The following is a 21,244-nucleotide window of genomic DNA, read 5'->3' as shown; positions in this document are numbered from 1 at the left end:
AAGGGTTGCGGAGAAATCCAGTTGCACCAGGAAGTGATCTGACCATGGCACTTCTTTTGTTTCACTTTTACTTAGTGTCAGATCACCCACGTCACTAGAGGTGAACACCAGGTCTAAGGCATGTCCATGACTATGAGTTGGGCCCAACTTATTCAGGGACAGCCCCATGGAGGCCATGCTTTCCACGAAGTCCCAAGCGGCCCCTTGTAAGGTCGTGGTCGGCATGGATGTTAAAATCCCCTAGGAGAACCAAACTAGGTGTCTCCAGGAGAACATCCGCCATGACCTGAAGCAGCTCGGACTGGGAATCCTTGGTGCAGTGGGGAAGTCGGGACACCAAAAGGAATCCTGTACTACCCCTATTGCCCAACTTCCAGAACATGCACTCAGAAAACTGGGTCTTCCCAGCAGGATGCCTGATGCAAGCTAATGACTTCCTAAAAATCACTGCAACCCCCCCCCCCCGCCCACATGACCTGGGTTGCTGTGCGTAAGAGAAACCTGGTGGGCAAGCAGCGGCAAGGACAGGCCCATCTGTTTCATCCAACCAGGTCTCTGTCACACATGCCAGGTCAAATCCACCATCCACAATCAGGTCGTGGATGGCAGTGGTTTTATTCATCATTGACCTGGCATTACACAGCAACACCTTCGGGTCGTGTGGGTTTCCCCTGTTGATCCATCTGGACAAGGCCAGACCCGGAGGCAGTCTTCAAACAACGACTAAACCTGCCTCCTCGGTAATGACACGGTCTGGTCTTAGCGTAACTCCTCCTCCTGCCCATGATCACCGAGATCGGATGTCCCAGTGCCTCCCCCCCTGTGGAACTTGTCCCAGCCATTGTGTTGGCTGGGGCCCCACTCCCAGGCAGCCCTGATCCCGCCCCTTAAAAACAAAACACAAACTATACACAACCAATAAAACAACAAAAAACAAAAACAGAACAATTATACTAAAATTAATCCCCAACCAAATATCCATCCCACCCACCCCCAACAAAGCAAAAAAGCAAAAAAAGGGGGGAAAAGAAATAAAAATTTAAAATGCCACCGACTGCTTGAGGACATTTTAAAACACATAAACCACTTCGAATAGGGAAGCAATAGCAGAACAACTTCCTGCACTTCCCCAAAAGTTTGTTCCAAATAAGGGCCTGGGCCAGTTGGAGAAGGCCCTGGAAGGGAGCAGGCCCTGCAGTCCTCACCACAGCCAGAGGTTTTCTTACTACTGAAAGCCCATTAAGTAAAATAATCTGTCAGCCTGTACCCACTGGTATGGAAGCTGGTGAGCACTCTCTCTCTCTCTCTCTCTCTCTCTCTCTCTCTCTCTCTCTGTGCTTTGGTCATGGTCTCTATTGCCACACTTTGTTCCTCATCTGAGCAAAACCTAGCCCCAGAGCTTTTCAAAGTGTGTGTCGTGACACATTAGTGTGTCAGCTGGTGTGTAGGTGTGTCGCACAAACGTTCCCTGTGCTCCTCCTGGGGCTAGAAAGGTGTTAGTTTAACCGAATTACTGTGTCACAAAATGATGTCTGTCTAAAAAGTGTGCCACCAACATGAAAAGTTTGGAAAGCCCTGACATAGTCATTTGCTCTGGCAGCTCAACCAATATGCCTCTGCCCGTTTCTACCAATAGCCACATGCTGGCAGCAAATGCTGAAATTCCAATATGGTTCAAAGGAACTTTTCTCTCAACATCTCAACACATGTAGGGGATTAACTTGGAGACTGTAATTACAATATATAGATTAGTATTTTTATTTCTATCTTTTTTCAGACTCTAGGTATTGCTAAATATCAATCTTGTGCAAGATATCCGTATTAAAACAAAACCCAAATGCAAATGAATGATGTACTCAGCCACACACACACAACCCCAAGCATAACCTGTGGTTGGCAGGGGAGGAGTGGATGAGAGTTCGGGCCAGAAAACATAGCACAGAAACATTTCATCAAGGGCCACCTACTGATGGGGATGGGAAGCAGCAGAATACCGACGAAAAATATAAGCCTAAAAAATGGAGCATGTGCACAGTTGCATGCCAGTTGTGCACAGAGAAAAAACTTATTCTAAACCACCTGTTTGTGACATCAAGCTCCTATCTAGAAGCATCCAAAATGGCAAGATGACCGATTCAACGTATTCTGTATTGTAACAATCATTACTTTTTAGTAATTTCTGTCTCTACCTTTTCACCCTTCTTATTAGTTATTGTTAGCATCTTGAGGTTGTTGCTTTGTTGGTGATTGCTATATTTTTAACTGTGTCTTTGAATTTATTTTGTAAATCGCCCAGAGGCTATTTTTGTATTTCGTGACTAACGCATATACCGTATTTCCCGCCCTATAGGAGACACTTTCCCCCCTCCAAAAATGAAGGGGAAATGTGTGTGCGTCCTATGGGGCAAATGCAGGCTTTCCCGGGCTTCCTGCAGCTCTGCGCCACCCTCCGGATCCCGGTGCGAAGCCGCACGGGGCTCTGGAGGGTGGCGCAGAGCTGCCTGCGCTCCCAGGCTTCCTGCAGCTCTGCACCACCCTCCGGATCCCGGTGCGAAGCCGCGCGGGGCTCCGGAGGGTAGCACAGAGCTGCCTGCACTCCCGGGCTTCCTGCAGCTCTGCGCCACCCTCCAGAGCCCAGCGTGAAGCTGCACCCGGCTCCGGATGGTGGCGCAGAGCTGCCTGCATTCCGAAGCCTGGTGCGCGCTGAAGAGTGCGCCCGGGCTTCACGCACTTCTCCGCAAGCCTGGGGAGACCGGCGCGGCTCCCTAGGCTTGCGGATAGCAGGCTGTTCTGGGGGCTGGGGTCGGGGAAGCTCGGGCTTCTTCCGCGCCTGCCCCGTGCCTGGGGGGGGAAATAAATTAGGTGCGTCCTATGGGGCGAAAAATACGGTAACAATACCAACAACTTGCCTCGCAGAAATAACCAGTCTTCCTCCTGAATCTAGCTGAAGTTTGAGCTGTGTTCACATCTGACCATGACATGCTTGCTTTGAAGAAGAGAGCAGGGCAATTCCTTCAGCCAATCGTCTCCCTTCAATCTGCAGTATAGCTGTTTCTTGCCACTGCCCTTGTCCTCCTCCCGCCATTATTCTGACTTCTTTTCTTCCAACAGGCACTTTCAAAATTCAGAAAACACGTTTGCAAAGGGAAAGCTACAACCCACACCAGACATCTGATCGATTATATTTCTTGGATGTAAAACTTGGCAAGTACCTACCTGTGGATGAGTGTGTATTTGAGAGGATCCAGGCTGGAAAAGTGTCTCTGTGATTTCATCAGCAAAAGCCACTAGTGAAGAGTTTGCCACTGGAGGGCTTTGCTTGGCTATAGAAACAAACTTGGCTAAACAAGTGAAGCAAGGTTTCCATTCAGAACATCTGCAGTAGGGACAAAAACTAGCAAGGCACAGGGAGTAGAGTGGCCACCATCTTTTTAAAAAGCGCATTAACTGTTTCTTGAGCAAAGGTGGTGGCCCCTTTCTACTGTTCAGTCTTTAGAATGGTTTTTCTTCCCCTTCCTCTATGTAACCATTGCATTTTAAGACACTGTGTGAAGCAAGACAGATTTATGGTCCCCATTATTACATTGTTAAGCCCTCAATACGTTGGTGTGACTGAGCCTGCAATAGCACTGGTGGACTTGCCTTCTGCCATGTGTCTCAGGTGGATTTTCCTTACTTAAGGCAATAGCACAATTGTTGTGGCGCGTCTTCAGTTGTTTTGGGATTTCCAGCTTCCTAATCTACACATTTATAGTCCCTCCAGTTGTCATCACTCTGAAATGTACCCATGTTTAGGTAGAACTTTAATGGACTGACTTTCAAAATGCAATATCATTTTATCTGCAGGGACTTTGATCTTAAAAATAAAATGACTAATTTGATGAAGTAACAATAAAGTTGGTATTAAAAATGTTATATTAAAGCAAAAACAAATTTGGGCTGAAAAATGCACAGGAAACACCCTTCTAATCCATTGTGGTGCTTGAAAGCTTCCACACAATGACAGAAGATTAATAAAATACTTTGTATCCTTGTAGGGGAAGCCATTGTGCTTTGGTTTACATGTCCACTTTTGAACATTGCAACATTTCAGATTACTTGACGTTGATCCAGAATCTTGGAAAACAGGGTGATAATCCTGAGAACAAAGTCTGGTAACATTTGTTTTGGTTTCTCTGATCCACACTGCTCTCTGTAGGAAGTGTGGCAGCTTCTCAAAGCAAGTTGCAACATAATCCTAACATTCACCTTCCATCAGTACACAACTGTGGGTATTACTAACTCTACTGCTTTTTCTAGTGCAATTTCTGTAGATGGCACAAAGCATTTTATTTAAAACAAGGAAGACAGAAGGGATACTGAGACTTGTGAGTGACCATACCTTCAAAGTTGCTGTGATTCTTTCTTGTGATTATGTTGCTGTGGAAGACCTGTACCACTAATGCAGCTATTCCAAGGATATCCTAGTTAACTTCTATGGAATTGATTATTTTACTGGGATGTTCCCGTACTCTTCTTTCTGTGCCCTTTTCCCTTTAATAACCCTTCTTCTCTTTCATAAAAATGTAACTTTGCACAAAACCATTTTACAAAGACTTCTGTGCAGTGTTAGGTTGTATAATAGAGCACCATACAGTACTAGTAGGGCCATTGTTAAGTAATGGTTCTGAAACCAGTGGAATGTGTGCTTTCCCTTTTTTATTAGACCCAGAATGTGCCTTTCATCAGAGCCAGACAGAACAGGTTAACATTTGTAATAAATTTAGCTTTGTTATTAATCCTCAGAGAAAGGCACCTACAGCTAACTGAGCCCTGTTGTTTGGAGAAAAGCACATAGTTTTTTTTAAGGCTATATAGTTCATGGTTTGAACAGAAATCATGTACTAACAGTTACAATTTCAGATGGCGTCACTATTGTCAAAGTATAACTTTGTTTTGAAAATAAAAAATGAAGAAAGCTTAAGAGTTTGTCTTGCTCTTTTTTGTCTCTGTCTCTCTTTGATGTATGCAGCTGCATGTCATTTCAGTCAAATGCAGAGACCAGTTTTACTCTTTGTTGCCCTCTGTTCTGTCAAGCTTTATTAAACCAATGGATGTAGCTAGTCAAGCAAAAGACTTTTGTGGATGGAGACCACTTAGCATTGAATCATCTCCTGTGTCTCTTCATCATATCTGCATAAGCCGTTATCACAAGCAAGTCTGATTTGGATTAGTAACTAGGGTTGCCTGTATGCATATTGGAGGGGGCTGGCACGCAGTATGTATTCTGTAAATTATGTTAATAGGTTCCCTTTGTTCTAAGAATACAACCCATATAAAGGATGTACTTAAGACAAACACCTGATCCATGGTCATGCCTCACTTTTTATTACCGTATTTTTCGCACTATAGGACGCACTTTTTCCCCTCCAAAAATGAAGGGGAAATGTGTGTGCGTCCTATGGTGCGAATGCAGGCTTTTGCTGAAGCCTGGAGAGCGAGAGGGGTCTGTGCGCACCGACCCCTCTCGCTCTCCAGGCTTCAGGAAGCTATCCCAAGTCTTGCAAGCCCGGCGGGATGTCCCGCGGGCTCGCAAGGCTTGCGGGCAGCAGCCTGCACCCAAAAGCTGGGGACAGCGGGGAGGCGCAGAGCCGCCACCCCGCTATTCCCCGACCTGATCTGGAGGCTGGCGGGGGGAGAAGCAAGCCTGCTTCTCCCCCCCACCATCCCCACAACCTCCAGATCAGGTCGGGGAAAAGCGGGATGGCGGCGCTCCGCCATCCAGCTATTCCCCGACCTGATCTGGAGGCTGGGGGAGGGAGAAGCAAGCCTGCTTCTCCCCCCCACCATCCCCACAACCTCCAGATCAGGTTGGGGAAAAGCGGGATGGCGGCGCTCCGCCATCCAGCTATTCCCCGACCTGATCTGGAGGCTGGGGGGGGGGGGAGAAGCAAGCCTGCTTCTCCCCCCCACCATCCCCACAACCTCCAGATCAGGTCGGGGAAAAGCGGGATGGCGGCGCTCCGCCATCCCGCTATTCCCCGACCTGATCTGGAGGCTGGGGGGGGGAGCCTCCAGGCTTCAGGAGAGCCCCACCGCCAGCCCCACAAGCTCGGGGGACAGCGGGAGAGGCGCAGCGCGCCTTTGCCGCTGTCCCCCGATTTGTCTAGAAGACTGGCGGGGGGAGAAGCCTGCTCCTCCCCATCGCCAGCCCCGCAAACTCGGGGGACAGCGGGAGAGGCGCAGCGCGCCTTTGCCGCTGTACCCCGACTTGTCTAGAAGGCTGGCGGGGGAAGAAGCCTGCTCCTCCCCGTCGCCAGCCCTGCAAACTCGGGGGACAGCGGGAGAGGCGCAGCGCGCCATCCCGCTGTCTCCCGACATGGTTTGGAGGCTGGCGGAGGGCTTCCTCCTCCCCCAGCCCCGCAAGTTCCCAGAGCGATGCCAAAGCTGCACGCAGCTTCGGCATGGCTCTGGGTCCCGTTCTGGGGGAGGGGGAAGCTCGGGCTTCCCCGCCCCAGCCCCGCGCCTGGCGGGGGGGGGATAAATTTTTTTTGCCTATATTTCCCCCCCCAAATCTAGGTGCGTCCTATGGACCGGTGCGTCCAATAGTCCGAAAAATACGGTATATCAGAAGTTTTCAGAAGGAAAACCCAAAAAGGATCCCAAGCATCCTTCAGTCCTTGAAATTTAACTTCATTGGAACCAATGAACCTTACTTCCAAATCAAACTCTTACCTCAGCCTTTTGTGAGACGAGGCATGTCTCGCAAGTTGGACTTTCTACTCTTCCTGTGTCTTCCCTCAAGGCAGTGCCTTTTGTTGTAATAATGCATTTTCTGAGCATCTAAAGTGTCCCCTGGTAGGGCATGTGCTGATAGTTTCTTCCATGCTGTTTTGTGGTCATATACTTCCCTCCCCTACAAGAAATTGCTCCTGTTGTAGACGCTCGACCTCATTGGCCATAGCAGGATAGAAGACCATTATTTATGGGCCCTCTGCACACATTAACATTCATTCCTGCAGGTGTCTCTTGAACTAGAACCTCAGGACATCTAATACAGCTAATCATTGGAAGATTCAGGGAAGACAAAAAGAGCTACTTTACGCCATGCATTATTTTTAGTGGAGGATTGGATATGAACTCCTGTGCAGGAGACATGCAGCAAAGTAGGAAGACAGTCTCTACATTAAAAGGGGTGGGGGATTATTCCAAAGGGTTGGAGAATAGCATAGGCAGCTAGGCAATCATGCTCAAGAAACAAATTTTCAAGATGCCTCTAGCTAAAAAGGTGGAGGTTTCATTTCATGTTAATTTGTGCCTGTATCTTCAATAAAGAGCCCTGTCCCTGAGATTTAGAATCTAACTAATGAGAGATGTGTGGCTGTCACCAATCTACATTTCAGGACCACTGAAATAGGACACTAATTTCTTCACCTGCTGCGTTTTGGTCTGTTAAAGGCAAAGGAGGAGGAGGCCTTCTAAGGACCAGGCTTTACCTGTGCCTTAGCCACCTACTTCTGGGACTTCCCCTGTGCCTGGTGGGACAGAGGCAGCCAACACAACGCCCTCCAGACTTTGCTGAGGAGGTGTGGCATCTGAATATAGACTGCATTTTTAATCAAGGCATATATTGGCTTATATCTTGATCAGGTTCCTAAATTAAATGGGCTTAGATTTTCAAAAGTATTCATGCCAGGCAGACCAGCTGCTTAAGAAAACACTGACAGTGTTTTCCTCCCAGACAAAGGGCCCCCCCTTGATTTATAGCAGAAAACAATTCTCAAAGTCGTAAAAGCTGGAATTACAGACTGAGTGAGGACACTGACCCTACATGTTATAAAAAGGGCAGAGACCAAACATAATTAGGAATGGGTAAAGTAAAATAAAACCATTAAACTTGAGCCACAGGACAAAAGGCCAAGGGCACATGGGAAAAGGGGAAGAGGCTTTTTCTCCTATTTTATTTTGAGGCTGTAAACTGTTTCTTCCTTTTTACTTTGAGGAAGTTTATCCTTTTAAAAGGCTACCTATGTTATGTATTAAATATATTGTCTTAAATGTAATTATGCAAAGGATTTAAGAAATGCTAGATTTCATATAGTTGTATTTAGCCCCCCTTGTCAGACAAGAGACGCCAAACGAGCCCTCATGACAGATGGCTGTCAGACCTTTGTTTAAAGACCTCCAAAAGGAGATATTTCATTGATGATGCATGAGAATATGAACCCAAGGTCTCTGACATCTGTTCAAGATAAAATTTTAAAATTATTAACCATCTGTTTTGGAGGGCAAGGAAGACAAGAGGTGAGCTGGTAATTAAGATTCCTTGTTGAGACACATGTAAGATATATTACTACTTATTTGTCATTTATAGATGTAACAATATATAGCTCTTTGTGTTCCATATAAGGACAGGAGGATATGGGTGTATCTCTTAGAATTAATTATAGCAATCAGCCAATAGGAAATCCAACCAGGCTGATTGAACAGAGGCAGCCACAGGAGGAGCAAAGGGGGCTGGATTAAGGGAATATAAGTGCTGGCCATTATGGCAGGAGGCCAGGCCAGAGCTTGGTAACCATATACCACTGTGCCTCTTATTTATTTGTCTGACAAATAAATTATTTTTTTTAATTTCTCTGTTGCTGCGTTGAATATTTCATTCCAGCTAAGCGTTAACCACAAGCAGGGTGCTACAGAGGAAGGCACTCAAAAAGCAGGCGCAAAGGCCAAAGCTGCTCTTGCTGGACGTGGGAAACGTGGTTTCGTTGATCGCTTCTAGTTCCTGACTTCCAGCTTGCCCCCTGGCTGAGTCTGAGGGCCAGTTGCCGAGGCGGGCAGCCAGAGATGCGCCTCCGGCCGCGGGGCGGCGCTGCGGGGCCGTCCGGAGCAGCGAGGGCTTCCGAGGTCGCCGCCGGACTTCCGGTGCCTCCTGGGCGGGGGCGGGCTGCGCTGAGCTGCGCTGCGCTTCCTTCCGGCGCCTCTTCCGCCCGTGCTCCCTCGGCTACCTCCCGGTCTTCCGCCCGGCCGCGCTCGCAGCTTTCATGGGTCCCCCCGGCTCCCTCGCCGCGCGGCCCTTCCGTTCCGCCCGCCGGCTCCCTCTCTGCCTCGCCCGCCATGCCCGGCTCCTCGTCGTCCCGGCGCGGCCCGGCGGCCTCGGCGCCGCACGTCTCGGTGTTCCCTTCCCCGCAAGAGCTGGGCTCGGCGCTGGCGCAGCTGGTGGCGCAGCGCGAGGCGCAGTGCGGGCCGGCCGGCCGCTTCTCGCTGGGCCTGGCCGGAGGCAGCCTGGTGCGCGTCCTGGCCCAGGAGCTGCCCGCCGCCGCCGCCTGCCCGGCCCGCTGGCTCCTGGCCTTCGCCGACGAGCGCCGCGTCCCGCTCAGCGACCCCGAGAGCAACTACGGCGCCTACCAGGTGGCCCTCCGGGGGGGGGGGCCCGAGGGGGAGGCTCTTTCGGGGGGCGGCGGGGTCCCGGGGGCAGCGGACCCCGCCTTGGGGGGTTCGCCGCACCGGCCCAAACAGATCGGGCTGGCCCTCCGGGATATAGAAATGAAATAGTCCTCTTGTTTTTACTAATTATATAGTGCCGTTGATGTACTTTACAGAATATTATAGATAAGCTAAAAAGAAACCAGCCCCTGCCCCGAGGGGCTTACAATCTAAATTTCAACAAGGGAGGAAAAAGAGGCAATTTATATGATGCTTTCATCACCTAGTACAAAAGTTGGAAAGAACCACCATAGATGGTTTTGTTGTTATGTGACCTGTGGTTACCTATTTCAGACGTACCTCCTTTCTAAAATTGCTGTACCTGAGGACCAAATTGTTGTTATCAACCCTTCGCTACCAGTGGAAGAGGCAGCTGCAGATTATGCAGCAAAACTGAAAGAGGTACAGTTATGTGTTTTTTTTAGACAAGGTCCCATGTTGGGACAAAAAATCCTTGTGTGTTGAGAGTTAATGGACTGAGCTTATTTACCATTCATTGCTTAACCCAACATCCTAAATTTTGAGTTCCTGGCTAGAGCTCTTCCTAGTCTGCTCTGCTGCTCTGCATTAAATGGGCTGAGGGTCTTCTCAGTGGTGGCACCCCAGTTTTGGAATGCTCTCCCCAAAGAGCCATGCCTGGTGCCTATGTTAGGATTTTTTTGGTGCTAGGTGAAAACCTTATTTTTCTCACTTTTCAAATTCAATTCTTTTTAGTTCTTAGAACTATTCTGCTTTCTTCCTATTGGTTTATAATTCTGTTTTTATTATTTGTGTGAGAGTTTTTTATGCGGTTGAATGGGTTTTTTATCCTTTTTGTTCATTTTGACCTGGTCCAACTTTTATATATGGATTAATATTTTGATTGAATTTGTAGTTTACTGATTTCAGTTTTTGAACTGTGCCCAGAAGATACAGTTTGTTGGGTCATCTGGAAACGCTAAATTAAAACAACCAAATAAAGTCACAGACCACCTAGTGGAATTTTTGATGAGCCAATAACATTGATTGTGATTAATTGGGTGGTGTGTGGAGCCTGGTGATCAACTTGTTCGCTTCTAGTTTCTCCTTGGCCCCATTTCAAAGCCACACCCTTTTTCTAAGAAATATTGGGGTGGCAGGAAAGTGACGCTTCATGCAACACTGAGGTCAGTCAACAAGATGCAGAAGATGACCTCAAAAGGGAGGCTAGTGCTGCAGCAAAACCGAAGGTTGCAAGGGCTGTGTGTGTTGGCCAAGGGAGTTATTTGTTTCTCCCACGCTCGAATCAAGCCTTGTTCGGAGTTTTGGGCTGGGTTGCCATCAGTATGCCGATGACACCCAACTCTGTTGATGGATGGCCATCCTGACTCGGCCCCAGACACACTGACCAGATGTTTGGAAGCTGTGGCTGGATGGTGGGAGCCGGTTGAAGCTAAATCCTTTGAAGACAGAGGTCCTGTGGCTGGGACGGGGCGATATGGGATTGAGGGGGGCAACTCCCATCTCTTGCGGGGGCGCTATTAGTGCCAGCACTGTCTGTTAAGAGTTTGGGTGTAATCTTCGACACTTCCCTTTCCATGGAGGCGCAGATTGCAGCTATAACAAAGGCGGCATTTTTCCATCTCCGCCAAGCTAAGCAGTTGGCTCCTTACCTCTCTCGCCCTGACCTAGCCACTGTGATCCATGCGACGGTCACCTCCAGACTGGATTATTGTAACTCGCTCTACGTGGGGCTGCCCTTGAGACTGACCCAGAAACTCCAGCAGGTGCAGAATGCTGCAGCGAGACTCCTTACGAGGTCTTCGCTGCGAGATCACATTCATCCGGTGCTATACCAGCTGCACTGGCTCCCGGTGGAGTACAGGATCAGGTTTAAGGTGCTGGTTTTAACCTTTAAAGCCCTATACGGCCTAGGACCCTCGTACCTACGGGACCGCCTCTCCTGGTATGCCCCACAGAGAAACTTACGGTCTTCAAATAAAAACATCTTGAAGGTCCCAGGCCACAGAGAAGTTAGGCTGGCCTCAACTAGAGCCAGGGCTTTTTCGGCTGTGACTCCGATCTGGTGGAACACTCTGTCACAAGAGACCAGGGCCCTGCAGGACTTGACATCTTTCCGCAGGGCCTGCAAGACAGAGCTGTTCCACCAGGCCTTTGGCCAGGGCACAGCCTGACTCCCTCCCTCGGCAATCTTCGCGGAGCTCTGGCCCAATGGGTGCCAGTGGCTTGAATTAATTAATTTTATAATGAATGATTTTAGAGTGTTGTTTATGCTGTACTTTTGTACTGTTTTATTGTTGTTAGCCGCCCTGAGTCTGGCTTCAGCTGGGGAGGGCGGGATATAAATAAAATTTATTATTATTATATTATTATTAGAGGGATCTTTTAGTAATAGTCAGAAATATGCATCTCTCCTTGCTAAATGAATTGGGTCTCCCCCCCCTTGGCCCCCCTGACAGCTTGACAGCTTGAAGACTGAAAGCACTTTGGAAAATTGCTGGTGGGAGGCAAGGTCTTCCCTCTAATGCATTTGAAGGTCGGCTGTCCCTGACTTGGACACACCAAGGAATTGGCTGCCTGGCACTAAGGCATTTTGGTGCCAGTCAAATACCTTTTCCCAGGCTTATTATCATCTTCCGATGATATTATCATGGCTTCTTCTTTTTTCCTGCCATTAGGATTGCGATGCTGTTCCATTGCATTTTTACTTTTATTTTAAGCTCTGTAAAGCACAGTGATAATTGTATATTGAAGGGCAGTACTGAAAATGTGGTTAATAAATGTGTGTTCTCCCATTCTGTGTAGGCCTTCCAAGGCGAGGATATGCCTGTGTTTGACCTCTTGATCTTGGGAGTGGGCCCAGATGGGCACACTTGCTCACTCTTTCCGGATCATTCTCTCTTGCAGGTGAGCCAGGGTGTGGAGCCGCAGTGAACTTTGATCATATAAAACATGGGTTGGCAAACTAAGGCCCGGGGGCCGGATCCAGCCCACCAGGCTCGTAAATCTGGTCTGCGGACTCTGCTGCCCGCTCAGTCAGTCTCCGTGTGCTGATCTACGCCAGTGCGGTGCAGCATTTCCTTCAGAAGAAGCCATGGACGCCTCGCCGCGCGGGGACTGACTTCCGCGATGCTGGCATGCCTTTGGCTCCTGCAGCCAATCTGAAGCCACGGACACCTCTGCGCAATGCCCCTTCTTTGCCACTGAGGCGGCCACATATGGCCAAGAGCCGAGTGGAAGGAAGCGGCAGCGGCAGGGAGGCTGCCTCCGCCACCCAGGCCAGTGGCATGGGCTCTGCACCCCTGGCCGAGGCTGAGGACGACAACAGCGACGCTGCCAAATACGAAGCAGCGGTGGCTGTGACGAGCGAGATGGACTCACAGAGCTCATTGGGCAGCCGCCACGGCAGCTCCAATGGCGAGCGCTGTGTCGACAAGTTCGGCTTCCTCGTCTCCAACAGCAGAGACGGAGCAGAGCAGGAGGCGTGGGTGTTGCGCACTGGGCGCGCTTGCTATGGGCAGGGGCACTCTTGCCAGTTTCGTGAGAGGGTGGGTATAGGCTCACCTCGAGCCCGGGATTGGCTGGCCAGAATCAGGAGGCAAGTGGTATCGGTCCCCACCCCCCACCCCACTTTGTAGTAGCCTCAAGTGCTGCAGAGGTGCTCTCGCCATGCACAGGGGCACTGTTGCCATTCCGGGGATTGGCCTGTCTCTGTTCTTGGCATAGGTTCCTTTGTCGCCCTCCCAAAAAAAATGAGGGAGCCACCCCCCAAAAAAAGTTGATGGACGTTGCCTTTTGGTGTGCACGTGTAAAGCACAATGCAATCGATTATACAGGGTGGGGCTTATTTGCCTCTCCCAATATTTTATTCAAGGTGGCACCCCATATTCTTGGGGAGGGGGGTAGGTGGAAGTTTCTGTCTCACACACACTCAGCAGGGCACTCTTCCCATGGTCAGGAGGCACACTCTGTGCCAAGAATGATGAGCTGTGGTAGGAAAAGGTACCCTTCCCTGTTTGGGAGCTGGCTTGTGTCACTTTTTTGGGGGGGGGGGTAGGTGGTTGAGGGTGAATAGCTGGTGACTAAGTTTCTGTAACACACAAAACACATATACACCCCCCCCATGGAAAACGGACGGAGAGCGGGATTAAAATCGTTCTTCATTTTAAATATTGTATTGTTTTTCCTATTTTTGTGCACTACAAATACAATATGTGCAGCGTGCATAGGAATTCGTTTGTTTCCCCCCCTCAAAATGTAGTCCGGCCCCCACAAGGCCTGAGGGACAGTGGACTGGCCCCCTGTTGAAAAGGTTTGCTGACCCCTGTCATAGAATCACAGAATTGGGGGGGGGGACCCCAAGGGTCCTGCAATGCAAGAATCTCAACACATGGTCCCTCACCCAGTTTGAAACCAAATGTGCCTGCAGGTTTATTGCCGCTCCTCCCTTGACTGGGGAGCCTCAGGCTCAGGACCCAATGCAGCCCCCCAGGTCTCTCTCCAGGCTGCGCCCCTCACTGGCCCTCCCTCCTTGAGTTTATGCTTGTGTCCTTGAACAGGATCCTGCCTCTTGCTTGCCTGGGTGCAGGATAGAGGGGTATGCATGACTGAGTGAGTAGCGCAGAAGCTAGACTCCTCTTCCAAAGCAGCATTCACATTTGTTGAGTCACACTCAGCCTGAAAAGGGTTCTCCACCCCTGTGTGAGCCATGTTCCTTTCAGAGGTCATGCCTCACAGCGTCTGAATAAGGATGAGGAAGTAGAAGGGGCTGCTGTCTATCTAGCTGGCTATTTTAAACTGCTGAGGGGAATTGGATTAAGGCTTACTGGTGTCTTGCTTTGTCCTGAAGGCAGGCTGCCTGACACATGTAAATTGGATTTTGTTCTGGCAGTGCCAAGTGGGAATTCATTGGGCAGCTGGATCTTTGAGAGTGATGCTCTCCCACACTCGGAGCTGGCTACCCACTGAGCTTCTAGGTCAGGTGTGGGGATACTTTCTGAGCCCAAGGACTACACTCCCTTCTGAGAAACCTTACAGTGCTTGGCAGGGCCAGAAGCAAAAGGGGGCTGAGTAATAAATGTGCATGCTACTTTTGTGCAGTAAGCACTTTGGGCCAAATTTAGTTAACCAATCTCGCTAGCAGAAGTCTGCACAAGGACTTTCCCCACTTCTCCTCTCCCACTGCCCAGTTGGTTAAGTGGGTTGGGCAGGAGAACCTCCAGAACAGCACACAAGGGGAGGAGAGGGGAGATCGCTCCATCAGACAAGCAGAAAGGCTTGCTCTCATAGAGTTGAAGTCCTCTTTCTGTGTCCTCCATCCAGGACACAAGACACATGATGAGGGTTCTAGCCAGGCAAAAGCACCCAAAGAGGGTGCAGAGCTGGGCTGGTGAGGGGTGTGACTTGACACCCAGTCCCTCGGTTCCCCATTCCTGCTCTGTGTTAGCCTCCAGGTGTTGTTGGAGGACTCCGGCTCCCGTCAGCTCCAGCGGTTGTGGCCAGTGGAGATGGGAGCTGAGAGAGGTGGTCCCACGACCCCTGTAGGTTCCCCACCACCACCACCACTGTAGGTGGCTGCAAGGCATGACAAACTGATTGCCAGGGGAACAGATCTGGCAGGTGGTTAAACTGAATATTCTGGACACTTTCTTGTTATGTTATCTCAGATTTTGACCAGGTGTTTGCTCTCCTCCCCTTTCTCTTTGCCTTGCATCATCTGCTTTCATCGGACGGTGACTCTTGACTCCACCCCTTTTCCTCTTATTCAACTACCTTTACTCAAACAATTCCCTTAGGATATTTGAAGTTTTTTGAAACTTATCTTTAGGGACTATCAATCAATTTAAAGATGAGTTATTTAACCATCTGCCTCCTAACTGATCAATATATTAAATTAAATTTAAATACATTTGTATTGTATCAAAACGTCAATAGAGGTTGCTGTTTGAGATGTTGGAGAAACCACAAGGGGACTTTTCAGTTTAATAAATGGAGCTACCTGTCGGCTATTAGAAGGGAGAGCCATAATATTTTCTTTTTCATTCCTTATTGCAATAACACACAAGAACCCAAATAACTTTAGAAATTAAACAGTGCAAACTCACAGCCTCTCAGATTAAAATTGCCCCCAACATTGAATCAGCTTAAGTTTTAATTGCTTAAATGTCTAGTTCAAACTTGCTGTTCTAGTGTTTGTGTACTAGTGTGTGTATCAGTGAAAATCTTGATCTATTTTTTAAAAAAGAAATCTCATCAAAGATGCATTTGTTTTCCAACCTTTTGAAGTTTGGGAAAGTAAGAAAATAGCAAGTTTGGATATGGTTTTAAATGTACCTTGTAAATGTTGAAGTACATTAAATAGTCAACTCAAAAATATGTTTCGGCAGCCATAGGCAGTTGAAACACTCCAAAGTGGAATGAAATGGTTTCTAAACACTTCCTGTGTTTTGCTTTTGCTTCTGTTGAAACCCGTTTTAAAAAAGGAAATGGCATCACTTGCCTAGCAGAGATAGAAGTACCAGAGCTGTTAGGTTCCAGCCTTGCATGTCCCTGAAATAATGTCTGATGAGGTGTCAGCATTATACTTCCAGGGGCCGGGACCACTTGCGTCTCCCCCATTTAGGGCATGTTGATATTACTGCTTACAGCACTACTGCTTCAGGTAAGTAAAGCTGATGTGAGTAAAGGGTGAGAAATCTCTTCTCTCTAATTGGGTTTTATACTGTGCCCTATCCCTGAGAGACTTAGGAGTCAAACAGGATTGCTTGTATGTAACAGTTAAATGCTTGAGTAACTCCTTTTCCAAATGGAGTATTTCAGAAGCTTTTGCAACAAGAACGACTCAAAAATATGCAGAAACATTTCACCAAATTCAATATTAAACAAACCCCTAGCTGTTTAAACCATCTTGCTCATCCCAGGGCACTTCCTTGCAGATTTCTTGGGGGGGGGGGATTATGGATGCACTCATTTAGTTTATCAAGCCTGCAAGCCACTCCCCATCTAAGCCTGTTCTGCAGATGTGCCACACACACACACACACACACACACACACACGGTGTTGTTGCAGCACTTCCCCTCTTGGCTGTCCTCTCCCTTTGTTCCTGTGCCCATTTCTGTCTGTTCAGACAGCATGTATTTGGAGAAGCAAGAAAATATCAAACGTAGCTGGAATCAGTATCAATCTTTTAGGTGCCAGCCCCCCTTTCCCAAGTTGACAAATATTCCCAATTCCTAGCTGCAATTGTTGCTGCATCTAAGTGCATAGGCAACCAGATTCCAGGGCCTTCTCGAGTCTGGAGTGCTCCCAGGACTTCCATCTGCTGTGAAGTGCTTATGGCTACATATATAGTCATGTCAAATTTCCTCTTTTGCACTTGTGTTTAAATCTCACTCAACCTTTCTGTGTACCCGGCCACCTTGCTTCATTTCTGGGTGAAGATATAAATTTGCATGCATTCTTCACATTCTTTAAAGATGACTGGCCGGCTGGCTCTCAAGACTGGTTGCTCTGCATTGATGCTATGGAGGCTTGAATACCAGTGTCTGCCCAGTTAAAATATCTAGGCTTGCTCTTCAGAACAGGTGCTTGGCTGATGCCACAGATTGCCAGTAATGTGCCTGAGAATAGCTTTGTGGAGATCCTTTTCAATTATGGGCCTGGCACAATATGGTGTAGGCAGGGCTGTGACAGAACACCCCTAATCTCCCCTCCCTCCCTCTTTCCTGTGGCAGGAGCGGGAGAAAATAGTGGCTGCCATTAGCGATTCTCCAAAGCCACCTCCGGAGCGCATTACGCTGACCCTCCCAGTGTTGAACGCGGCTCGCAGCGTGGTGTTTGTGGCCACTGGGGACAGCAAGGCTGCCGTGATTAAGGTAACATGCATCCTGTGGCTTCTTTCTCACAGGTTTGGAGGTGCGCTGGATTCCACCCTGGGAAAGAAGAGAATGGATTTCTTGTGGGGGGTGGGTCAGGAATACCCAGAGCTAGGAAACTCAGTACTGGTAGGTTTTTACCTGGGGTGGGGTACCTGTGGTCCTGAGTCCATTTTTGGATTACAGCTTCTAGCATCCCTGGACATTGGCCATTCCAGCTGGGGTTGATGGGATTTGGAGTCCCAACAAGGTCTGGAGAGCTTCAGCTTCTCCTGCCCTGGTTTATCTGTGGAGGAGTTAAACAGAAGTGTTTCAGAGTTAAATCAGATTTTTGACTGAATCAAACATTAACCTCCTAAAGATGCAACATGTTGAGTGTTTTAGAATTTACCTGTCTTAGAATTCCCCAGGAAAAGAATACACATCATCCTTGACAGAGCAATTGCATGAGGATGGTGAGGCTGTTGGGAACACACCTCTTGGCTTTTTCTGGGTTCCTAGAGAAGCAGCAGTGGAGCCACATGGCAGCAGCCTCTTCTTAAAGCAACACTGGCTTGTTTCTTCCAGCATTAGCTGCTTTTGTCTGGGAGAGGAGAACAGCTTCAACCTCATTAAATGCTTGAAAGAGGTGTTCTAAGCCAGCCTGGCATGTGGCCTGATAGGAGTAATCAAGTTAGTACTGTCCACACCTGCAGCAGGGAACTGGCGGCCCTCCCGGCATTGCTGGACTGTCTCCCACCATCCCTGACCCTTAGCCAGGCTGCCTGGGACTGGTGGCACTTGAGAGGCCAGTAACATCTGGATGGGTGCAGGATTCCCACCCTTAGCATACAGCGGCTGCAGCAGCTCTCCGGGGATTTGGACGAGATGCCAGGAATGGAAGGAGGGGCTTTTCTGCATGTAAAGCACGTGCTTCATTATTAAGCTATGGCTCTCTATTTTATAATGGTTTTTTTTAAAAAAGTAAATCTCTTTAAGATGTTTTCATGGGAAATAATTCACAAAATAATAAATAATACTTTGCCCCGCAATTTCATGTTCTCTCTCCCCACTCTGATTATTCAAATTCATTAACTTCTGCAGGCTGGATTCATTTTGTGTAATTCTGTTTCTGTTAGTTTTGGGGCCGAGGGAGCTTATGGAGAGAACCGGAGGGCCAGCCCTCGCCACTGGGTGTCTTACCTTTCCAGAAGCATTTAGAGTTTAAAAACACCCCTTTTGTTCAAACTGCTGCCTCTGCTACACCCTACCAACCTACCTGGTTTCCAAAGGCATGTCTGATTCAGTAGATATCAAGGCTGCTAATCATGCAGTTTTGGGTTTGAATTCTGATTCTTATCTTTTGTTGGAGATGTGGTGAGGGAAATCTCTGTAACGTCTACATTTTGAGTACTGTGCTAATCATTAAGTTCCAAGTGATTAGCTTCTAACATCCTGTTTTTTGGGACAGCGTATTTTGGAAGGTGATGAAGAGAACCCACTGCCAGCTGCCCTGGTCCAACCCCACACTGGGAAGCTGTATTGGTTTCTGGATGAGCCAGCTGCCAAGGAGTTGACAATTCCCTTTGAGAAGCACTCCATCTTGTAGAAGCTCATGTTTCAGGTTGGGGAGAGCCCATCAAATGCAGGTTGTGGGGCAGAGCCCAGCCTGCCAACATTCCAGGTCACGGTCTCCACATCTGGTCGTAGCGCTCAGGAGCGGCACTAAACTAACACTGTCCCCCCCCCTTCCTTCCTCCTCTTAAAAAAATTAATGAAGTGATACATTTGTGGAGCACTGTGTAACCAATATAATTATTTCTTTAGCCAGGACAAAGTGTGAAATGGGGGTGGGGGGACGCTTGGGTCCAGCTACTAGTTGTAAACAGTTGCAGGGAACAGCGTTACAGTCTTTTATCATGTGAACAGTCTAATGTGGTGTAAAGTGAGTGCACAATTAAAGATGTAAAGTACAGCCGCTCCATGTTGGCACTGTGTGTTCCTCTCTTCCTTGTGTGATTTTTCTTTAATATGGGGACAAGAGTGAAGTCTCTTCTGCATTGACACTCATTATATATGGATGCTGGATCAGTGCACATTTAACATACAGGGTACTAGCAGAATTTATATGGCCCTTGGTTGCAGTGTATTTGCAGGGCAGTTGGGGTCAACTTTGGCTGGCAAGACTTAGTTGAAAACATGTAGATGGGAGAGGTAGAGAGGACGTGAAATGCAATGGAACCAACTCACCAAAGCTTTGCAGTGACATCTAAAGTCTACAAGCTTCTAAACGGAGATAAAGAATGTACAGGAGCATCTTGAGAGGTTGACAGAAAAGCACAGCCAGATGACTGCAAGCCATGTCCACATTTGGCTGGCACTGCTGCTTACAGCTATCAAAGGAAAAGATGTTCCATAGCCCTTCCCTGTGGGAGGAGGCTGAGCAACCCAATGGCCTGCACAAGAGGGGGAGCACAGGAGCTCATCATGTTAGCCTCCCAGTGACACCCCCAAGGAAAGAAAAAGCAAAAAAAAAGGCAGGCAGCTTTGTTGCTCCATTATTTACATATCCCAGAGAACAGCAGTCTTTGTGGTGTCAGTCATAGAATAGTGAAACAGGTGGATAAGCAGGTAAGTACATTGCTTGGAAGTCCTGGGTTCACATCCCTGATCAGCCATGAAGGTCCTCTGGGCCAGTCACTGTTTGAACCTAGCCTAACTAAGGTCGCAACTGCACCTTGCTTTTAAAGCAGCATTATACTACTTTAACCGTCATGGCTTTCCCCAAAGAATCCTTGGAACTGTAGTTTAATCCCCTGAGTCCTTATGTCTAGTGCTTTCCAGCCTTATAGGGTTTTTTGCGGGGGGGGGGGTGAGTGAGTGAGAGAGAGAATCCTAGGGATCCAGACTTCTATACAAAAGAAAAAGGCCCACTTCACAGTGAAAGGCAAGTCCTGGTCCCACTCTATTCTAACTGGGTCAGACCACACCTGGAGACCTGGGTCCAGTTCTGGACCCCACAATTTAAGATTTGTGCAGAGAAGGGTGACCAAGATTACCAGGCATCTGCAATCCAAGCCTTATGAGAAATAGTTGAAGAAGCTGGTGTGTTTAGTCTGGAAAAGAGGAGGCTGAGAAGAGATATGAGAGCCATCTTCAAATCTTTTCAGGGAAATCTGTCCCATGGAAGAGGCAGCAAGCTTGTTTGCTCCTGCTGGAGGGTAGGACTCGAACCCATGGCTTCAAATTGCCAGAAAGGAGATTCCAGCTAACTTTCTGACGGTAAGAGCTGTTTGACAGAGGAGCGGTCTCCCTTGGGAGGTTGTGGACTCTCCTTTCTTGGAGGTTTTTAAGCAGAGGTTGATAGGTGTGGGGTGCTCTTGGATTTTTTCATAGAGGATGGATGCAATGTGTGCAACAATGCAGTTCTCCCCTTATTTACTCAGAAGGGGGTAGGGAAATCCACTGTTGAAAGTGGCTTTCATTATTATTATTATTCCCTGCCCATCTGACTGGGTTTCCCAAGCCACTATGGGCGGGTTACAGCATATATAAAAGCATAATAAACATCACACATTAAAAGGCTTCCCTCTACAGGGCTGCCTTCAGATGTCTTCTAAAAGTGTATCTCCTTGACATCTGATGGGATGGTGTTCCACAGGGAGGGTGCTACTGCCAAAAGGAAAGTGCAAGTTCCATGCATCACACAAGTTCTAGATGGCCATTTGCCACGGTTGCTTCAGTTGAGATCCCTGCATTGCAGGGGTTGGACCACATGACCCTCAGGGTCCCTTCCAACTCTACCATTCCGTGAGTCTATGATCCTATGAGTTATGCAGTTAACTGAGATACAGTGTGCAAGACTTTCCCCCTGCTTTGCCCCCTTGACCTTTATCCTGCTCTTCCTGCTCTGGCAAAGCTTTTCTCCATCGTTTTGCCACATTTA

General features: G+C 48.3%; 2 protein-coding genes across 5 annotated transcripts in view; both read left to right on the top strand.

Moving 5' to 3' along the window:
• Window positions 1-4,963, top strand: part of SLC27A1 (solute carrier family 27 member 1) — a 57,567-nt gene extending 52,604 nt beyond the window's left edge. For all 4 annotated transcript variants that reach the window (XM_082208319.1, XM_082208318.1, XM_082208317.1 and 1 more), the window contains one exon: window positions 3,112-4,963. In XM_082208319.1, the coding sequence (XP_082064445.1) occupies window positions 3,112-3,269 (158 nt within the window). In that variant the 3' untranslated portion in view covers window positions 3,270-4,963. The remainder of the gene's footprint in view (window positions 1-3,111) is intronic.
• A 3,848-nt stretch (window positions 4,964-8,811) lies between these two features.
• PGLS (6-phosphogluconolactonase) lies at window positions 8,812-19,276 on the top strand. The gene is made up of 5 exons (XM_082213737.1): window positions 8,812-9,390; window positions 9,760-9,867; window positions 12,250-12,351; window positions 17,179-17,319; window positions 18,770-19,276. Exons 1-5 carry the CDS (start codon window positions 8,827-8,829, stop codon window positions 18,905-18,907), a joined length of 1,053 nt encoding a protein of 350 aa, XP_082069863.1. The 5' UTR covers window positions 8,812-8,826; the 3' UTR covers window positions 18,908-19,276.
• Window positions 19,277-21,244: the final 1,968 nt, after the last annotated feature.

The sequence above is a fragment of the Podarcis vaucheri genome (assembly GCF_965113315.1).
Source record: "Podarcis vaucheri genome assembly, chromosome: 2".
NCBI lineage: Eukaryota > Metazoa > Chordata > Lepidosauria > Squamata > Lacertidae > Podarcis > Podarcis vaucheri.
This window is presented reverse-complemented; position numbering and strand designations above follow the sequence as displayed.